Genomic DNA, 8,328 nt, shown 5'->3' with positions numbered 1-8,328 from the left:
CCTCGCTCTGACCCCAACCCTCGTCTCAAGCGACACGCGCGTGCACATTAACGTCACTCGCGCAAATCGTTTTCTTTTTTGTTTGTTTACCACCGAGATAACGCAATGCCCTACCGCGTCTGTACACAGTCCCAAAATAATCCGTGGGCTCGTTTCGTTCGGCACCCCCAAGCCCCAGCCAACCCCCCACCCCACCCCCGCCGCGCCAAGCACTTCTAAGTTTGGCCCATGGGCTCATTCTAAATGAGTGGGACGTGTAACCAATCTGTGTGTGTGGGGGGGCATTCCGGTGGAGCAAGCTTCGGGGAACATTCCGCATGAAGCCATCAAGGTGGGCTTAATGCCTTAAGTACAACGTCGTAGCAATGCACAATTTCAGGCAGTCCGGATATTATTTTGGCACGCCACATCCAGCTCGCCTGACTTTGTCCTCATGGTATCAACCCGTTTGTGGGATTCTAGGAATACAGGCAGGTAACATAATACAGGATTGTTAGAGACAAGCGTACTTTGTACTCTAGTGGGAGTGCTTTACGCCGATAATTCATACTCCTAGTCAGCCGAGGAGCGTGCTGGAATGCATCGAGTGGGAAATATAAGCCCAGAGTACACACCATCACACGTATCCACACTGAACTATTAGCTGCAGTATTCGTGCAATGTTTAACTGTCATATGTGTCTTTAATAGACGCTCACAAATACAACCTGTTCACGTCCAGTCGTGTATTCTCAATCTCGCGCACATTCGCTTAAGTTTAGAGTACAGAAAAGCGTTCGCCCATGTTGAGAGTAGTTGCACTTTGTTTTTGTCCAGTGACCTACTTACGCACGGTTTAACTGCCGTGTGCTAAAGATGGTCACATCTCTGACGTTTTCCCATTGTCTGGCTATACCTTCAATCGCCAGTGAGTCGGATATGCGACGCTGTACCGCAATAGGGAACGGTCAAACGTGGAGAAGATATGAAGTAGAATAGAGCGCAGTCTTTATGTGACAGTAAATTCATGGCCTGCCTATATGAACTAAACTGTAAGTAAACTATGTTTTATGTTACCAGGTAAGGCCCAGTGAGCTATGTAGCTCTTTTTCAGAAGCGACCTGGCTACAAGTGATAGCCCAGTGAAGTGGCTTATCATGTGGAAATTTATATCAGTAAAAACTCTAAACGCAAGTTTCTAAATGTGAAGGGGGAAACAACTGGAGAACCCAGACAAAAACGGCACGTGTCCACGGGGAGAGAGACATGCAAACTCCAAATATCAGAATCAGAATATTTATTTATACTGGAGTAATCCGATGAGCTATAAAGTTATCTTTCACATATGTCCAGTCGGGGCGGGTAAGAACGTTACAACAGCAAACAAGACAAAAAAAACATGATAGGAGTGCAAAGTACAGGAAAGGTAAACAAATCACCCAAACACCACAAATACAGCACTCGACCAGCCACATCCTACCAGACAAAGCCCACTAAGCTATTAACGTATTGTTCAAAAGAGACCTGGCCACAAATGGTAGCTCAACAAAGTGGTTGATCGTTTGGACATTAATTGAACCTTATGGCGGGACCCCGGGGTCCCGAATAAACGGAAGTCAAAATCGTAATTATTTAAATTTTGGCGACTCCGTCCCACCGCGCACATAAACGCCGCGACCCACCAGAAATCAATCCTCTCGTTTTTCACCAAGCACCCCGGGTTGTTGCCAAAATTGCGGTAGTCAAAAACAAAACTTTTAAACTTTGATCAGCGCATCGTGTAGAGCTCGCCTAGAGGAATATATTGCCGTGTCGTTCGCCTTCAACAGACGTGAAATGACGTCGCAACGCAGTTTATGCGAGAACCCGGAGGGGGGGGGGGGCTTATGGGACCCCGGGATCGCGCCATAAGGTTAATTTACAGCTGCAAAATAATCGAAATATACAGCCGGCGTCAGGGTCGGGATTAAACCGTCGCCACCGTGTACCCCTACATATGTTTGGGACCAACTAACTAATGGACCTTGTGTATGCAATATGTGATTGTTCAGTTTGTCCTCCATACTGCACACACCTCTATGTCGTCTCTCATCCGCTCCCTTTTCTCGTCATTTAAAGTCATTAAGCGATGCACTTGTAATTGTTTCTGCCAAGATGCATTGCTAATGAAAGTGATACTAAGAATGCCACGAACGAAGGTATTTTTTGGGGTACGTTGTTGTTATGTCTGCCATTAATATGGGAATGAGCAGCGGCGCGGTGGTTCGGGTTACCGCGTTCTTGAACCCAGTGACCCGAGTTCAATTCCCAACCAGGGCCGACGTCAGCGGTGATATCTGAGCCAGACACTGCCCCCCCCCCCCCCCCCCCACTTTATAAACTCTCACTGATCGGTGTGCAGGTAAAGTCTGGTGAAATAACCCCCATGGCCAACACCGCATGAGGTCGCCTTTTCCCGGCTGTGGATGGACAAAGGGATAAACATTCTCGCTGTATTCAGTTGTTATTAATATGTTTTAAAGAACATTTGACGATCACATTCAAATTTCCGGACCAGTGTTTCGAGGGGTGTTCCGGCGTCATTTTCGTTCTTGCGGAATGCAATGCATTTTCAGTGGTGAGGATCACGTGATCACAATGCTGATAGATGAGTGGGTTTTTTTTTATACAACTGACGTTTTATACCCCCTCTTTGTAAATTCACGCGATGCGTGTATGGGGCATTTCTTACGACCATTTTCATTTTCGAGTCGAGTAGGATGCCATTCGATGCCGCTTTTCCTTCCTGTATTATGTTCAAAAATAAACCCACTTTCTCTCTCCGTGTATATAATAGAATCTCTCGCTGCCTGTCACACCTCTCTCTACCTCCTTCCTCCAGTCGCCCCGTGTAGAGCCGATATCCTTTCAGAACCGGATAAATCACTACCCTCCCAACCCACTCCGGGCACAGAAAGGCACTTCAACTGTTTGGCGGACGGGAGTGTCCAGCTAGCGAATGGGTCTCCCAGTGGATGTTGGCGCGCGTGTGTGGGTGTGCCATGCTGGCCTCCATAGGTGCTCGCGAACAGCACTGGCCCCAAAAGTATGTTAAGCCTATGAGGGGGATCTTTGTGCCGTGCTGGTCTCCATAGGTGCTCGCTAACAGCACTTGCCCCTTCAGCCGTTTAAACGTTATACGGGGCTCTTTGTCTTTGTGTGCTGCCTGAATATATGCGCGTGCCGTGTGTGCGTTGTTTGTGCGCGGGATAGTTTTGTGGTTAGCGCAACTGTATTACGAACCCGGCGATACGAGTTTGATTCCCGCTGGGCCTCCCCTAGATCGACCCAGCCTTAAATGAGTACCTCGTGCGGTGTGTACAAAAAAACACAAACACCGGGAGGGACAAAGGAGGTGGCCGAGCGTGGTGCTGACCACTTCACCCCGCCGTGTAACCGCGTTCAAAGATCCTCGCTAGAAGCACTTGCCCCAACAGTCGAGGAAGACTATAGGGGGGATCTTTGTCTATGCGAGTGCGTGTGTGCTGACCTGGGAGCGCAACTTTGTGTGAGTGCCTCCGAGCCATATCTAACACGTTTTTGGGGAGTGACCGGACACATTGGCGGAGGGGCGGGGGTGGGACTGCACCCCCCTACCCACGAAACGGAGACTTCTCACAGACCAAGTTCCGTCCCCGTAAGACAAAAAAGAAAGCGCCGAGGACTATTTCTGGCCAGATTTATCCTCCAACCGTGCCAGAGGGAATCTCCTACCGGCTAGAGAGAAAGTCGCCACTGCAACGTGTTACATCCAGAAGTGGCAGCAATATCATTTACAGGGAGAAGAATAGAACTAACAAGAGGGCGATGTTGACATCCGTTCAGAGCGACCTGGCTCCTTGTATCGAGGTGTCGGCGTTGCGATTGTTGAGAGTATCGCGAAAATGTCACGGACGGTGCGGCGGCGTTAATCTGCATCAGAATATTTATTCATACCGGAGAAAATCCGATGACCTGTAAAGCTCTTTTTCACAGATGGGGCAGGGCATGAGCGCTCCCGCCTTCATCTTGTAACGCTGTGGCCGTGTGGGTTGTGCGGGTGTCAGTCGGAGTTTATGTCGTTGGTTGCCGAGCCTATGCGGAGTATTTTAATAACGATGAAAGCAAAAACTAAAATCACCACTGTTTATTTAGCCCGGAAAGTCTCAATAGGTACCCTCTGGCAAGAAGGGTCCTGCAACATAGGCCGCGGAGTGGTGGCGCAGTGGTTAGCGCACTTGCCAGTCACGGCTAAAATCTGTAGCTTCCCCCTCAACCCAACACGCATTGACAAACGTGGTGAAGTATGGTCAAATAACCACCACCACCAACAACAACACCATCGACACGGCGTAGGGTGACCTTCATCCGGCAGTGGATTGACAAAGAGCTGTAACATTGCATTCATACCACCTGCTACATTGCAATATTTGACCAATGCCACGAATGAGTGTTGGCTATGTGGAAGGAAACGGGAGTAGCCGGAGAAAACCCACAACACATACCAGGAGGATCGTAAACGCCGCACACATAGATGCAGTTTTTGCCAACGAGCATGCTCAATGCCGAATTGAGTTAATTTTCCCCTTCACTCTTTGGTGCGCTTTGAGCGTGTTTCACGTCTCTTCCAGAAACTAGAACAAACTTAGCCATTGTGTGTCATGACTGAATGACTCATATCTGTGAGGGGAAAGAGGCACGTGTCCGTCTGACAGGCTGCTGCGTGGGTGATGCGTGTGCGCGCGCGTGCTTTGATGTGGGGGGAGCGGTGGCGCAAAGGTTAGCACAATGTGCTTCGACCGCGATCACCTGAGTTCGATTACCGCTCGCAGCCAACATCAGTGGCGAATACCTACAACCAGTCCTGGGCCTTCTGTAGGTTGACTCCGGCCTGGAAACGAGTAATCGGTGCCGAGTGTAAATGTCACCACTAGAGAGACAAAGGCGGCCAGGCGTGGTTTTGGCTACATCACCCCTTTGTGCACCGTTTGGGTCTTAATAAGTGTTCGCTAACAGGATCTACCCCAACAGTTGATGTATTTATGGTTGACGTGAGTGGGATGTGAGGGTGCATTGGTGGTGTTTGCTGTTGTTGATGCTGTGTGCATGTGAATGCGTGGGATGTGTAAGGGGGTAGGTGTGGGTGGTGTGTTTGTTATGGCTGCTGTGTGAAGTAGTGGGGAGCGGTGGCGCAGCGGTTAGCGCACTGCACTACCACCCTGGCGACCCGAGTTCAATTCCCGCTCACGGTCAACACCAGTGACGATTATCTGAACCGGTCCAGTGCCTCCCCTAGGTCGGCTCCGTCTCAAATGAGTACTTCATGTGGTGTGTAAACATTGCCACTGGGGAGACAAAGGCGGTCGGCCAGTCACACCCCCCCCCCTCGTGTACCGTTCCGGCCTTCAAAGGTGCTCGCTAATTGCACTTGTTCCAAAAGTCTGCTAAGACTACACGGGGGGGTGGATCTTTGTCTTGTTTTAGTGGTGGGGTTTGTAGGTGGGTAGTCGTGAGTGCTGTGTCTGAGCGCGGGGTGTGTATGCACGCAGATGCGTGTAGTTAGCTCAGCTGGGGTATGTGAAAGGGTTTGCTTAAGTGGTGTCCATGTGAGTAGGGTGTGTACGTGGTTATTTATGGTTGACATATAAATCATGTCAGTGCTGTGTTGATACCACATATTTCTATATGTTGGGACACATCGGCGTTAACACACTACAGGACACAAATCCAAGTTGTACCGTATCACGTCTTAAGTGGTGTCATTAGGATGACTCGAAATACCCATTCGTGTCGTAGTGGAGAGAAAATAAATCTCAACATACGTAAGCAGACAATGTTTCTTTCGCGTCACTGCGTTTCTTACGGAAGCATTCACCCGCACGGCCTTCGAGGATTTTATCATTTCAACAGCGTTGAATCACGACGAGGAAACGACCGACTGCGTCTCATCAGCAGAGTCAGCCTTGCTTGGCTCAACGCTCGAGTACGGAGCGTTCTGTCTGTGCAGTACGGTGTGTGTGTGTGCTCCCATCTGCAGCGTGTACTTATGTGGTGTCGCTGGTATGTAAGGACTGTGCGCATGTGGATGATAGCGCAATGTGCGTATAATTGGAATGTGGTGTGTTTCCTCTGTGCGGTGTGCGTGGATTGGTGTGGCTGATGTGTGTGAGTGTCTGCCTGTTTGTGAGTGATGTGTGACTTGGTGGCGTGTGCACGTTTGTAGGTGTGTGTGCATCGCGTAGTCATGTATACAGTTGTGCATAGATGAGAGATAAAGAACCCCCGTATAGTATTTCCAAGCAGATGGGGCAAGTGCTGTTAGCGAGCCACTATGAAGGCGCCAAAGGGGGTGTGGTGTTATGACTAAGAACCACGCCCGACCGCCTTTGTCTCCCCAGTGGCGATATTTTCACAGACCGCACCAGGTACTCATTTGAGGTTACCCATTTCAGTACCTGGTCAGGGCCAGACATTGGGCAGGGGTCGGGAGTCTTACTTTCCGGAGCGACTTATAAATTATAAGTTATAATCCGAATAAAACGGTCATCTGCATGAGGACAATCGTTGCGTTTCGTGCGCGCATGGCATCTGACAACTGAACCTTATGGCGAGACCCCCACCACAAGGTTCAGTTGTCGGATGGGGGGGAGGGGGTGCCCAGGCTGGCATATAGCAGCCGCGGTGAAACATTATCCGGCTGGGCGCGGTCGTACAGAGCGTGCCCACTCCGTACTCGGCGAAGATGAATCATAATTGGCGAGCTGGAGTACGCCCCCCGGGAATTTTCCTATAGGTCAGCAGAGGGGGTGGGGGGGGGGTGTTGATGTTTGGCTGCGTGGGACGAGATGGGATTGGTTCAACTTTCGTGTTTAGCCCTCCCTAGAAATTCTCTGAACATCGCGTCCCCCAACCACACAAGCCACCCACCGATCCACCCTGCCGGCCTCTCTCGCCTCTACCCCCGCCGCCGCCACCACCATCACCACCCTCCTACCAACGCCATTCCAGAATCCCCAACCCCATCGCACCAACTAACACCCCCCCCCCCGAACCCACTCTTCTATCAGACTATCACTACCGTACTCTCGGTGTTATATTATCAGATGCACCTCAAACGTGTGCAGGGTGTCAGAATCGGAAACTCTATTTATACTGGAGGAATCCGATGAGCTGTGAAGCTCTTTTCACAGATTTTCAGTTGGGGCACGGGGTCAGAACGTTACAACAACAAACAGTACATAAACACGATAGGAGTGCAAAGTATAGGAAAGGTAAACAAATCACTTAAAAATAAACAAAACAACTTGACATTTGTTTGCCTTACCAGATAAAGCCTACTGAAACATAAGATATACTAATGTGGTCACACCAACACATACAACATACACATCTACCGGATTATAAGACACACCCCCTCCCCCCCGAAGTTCAACCTTATTATTCAAATTCGGCGTTATTACTCTAATTCAGACTTATTATTCTAATTCAGCCTTACTATTCAAATTCCACCTTATTATTCAAAATCAGCCTTATTTTTCTAATTCAGCCTTATTATTCTTATTCAGCATTAATATTCAAATTCAGCCTTATTATTCAAATTCCGCCTTATTATTCAAATTCAGCCTTATTATTCAAATTCAGCCTTATTATTCTCACTGTTCAGCCACCCAAACAACCACTCTCCCAGCCAGCCAGCCCACCACCCACGGAGCTTCAGTCAACCGCTCGTAGTCCCGTTTCAGTAACTCGAGCTGTTCCACCAAAACCTTCACTGCTCTGAGCCCCCCCCCCCTCAGCCCACTCACTCTCCCCTCAACCCTACCCCTTCAAACCACCACCACCACCACCATCGACAACCCCCAAACTCTCCTCCCCCCCACCTCCTCCTCCTCCTCCACGTTCCCATGTTTTGAGCCATTCACACAAATGGCAGCCACAGCAATGGGGCACGGCGAGTGATGTCGTGACCGCTGTCTCCCGCACGCGGTGCAGCGACGCGCAAAGAAGAGCACGGCCACTTGTGAAAGAAATCAGCAGTAGCCCCCCCCATCACCACCACCACCACCCCCACAACAATCGCGGAGGAGGCAACGGTGATGTTGATGTCACTGGGACATCAGCAGCAGCAGAAGAGGAGTCGGAGAGAGAGAACCACGTTTGCTCCAAACGCCCCCCGGTGAACAACTCGGGGCTTTACTTCGCCAAAAAAACATGAACTTGACCAACGTCATCAGTCTGTCGGTGAGATGACGCACACACACACACGCTCACACACACTCACGCACACTCACACACACTCACTCACGCACACTCACACACACTCACACACACG

At 49.9% G+C, this 8,328-nt stretch overlaps 1 protein-coding gene across 1 annotated transcript in view; it reads left to right on the top strand.

The window, feature by feature from the left end:
* Positions 1–7,652: 7,652 nt before the first annotated feature.
* Positions 7,653–8,328, top strand: part of PTPRO (protein tyrosine phosphatase receptor type O) — a 45,387-nt gene continuing 44,711 nt past the window's right edge. The window contains exon 1 of the mRNA XM_032960081.2: positions 7,653–8,237. Coding sequence (XP_032815972.2) covers positions 8,208–8,237 — 30 coding nt within the window. The 5' untranslated portion in view covers positions 7,653–8,207. The remainder of the gene's footprint in view (positions 8,238–8,328) is intronic.

Source organism: Petromyzon marinus, chromosome 24 (assembly GCF_048934315.1).
Source record: "Petromyzon marinus isolate PM22_M1 ecotype Great Lakes invasive population chromosome 24, UKy_Petmar_22M1.pri1.0, whole genome shotgun sequence".
In the NCBI taxonomy this organism is placed as follows: domain Eukaryota; kingdom Metazoa; phylum Chordata; class Hyperoartia; order Petromyzontiformes; family Petromyzontidae; genus Petromyzon; species Petromyzon marinus.
Note: the sequence above shows the minus strand (reverse complement) of the source record. Positions and strands in the feature narration are given on the sequence as shown.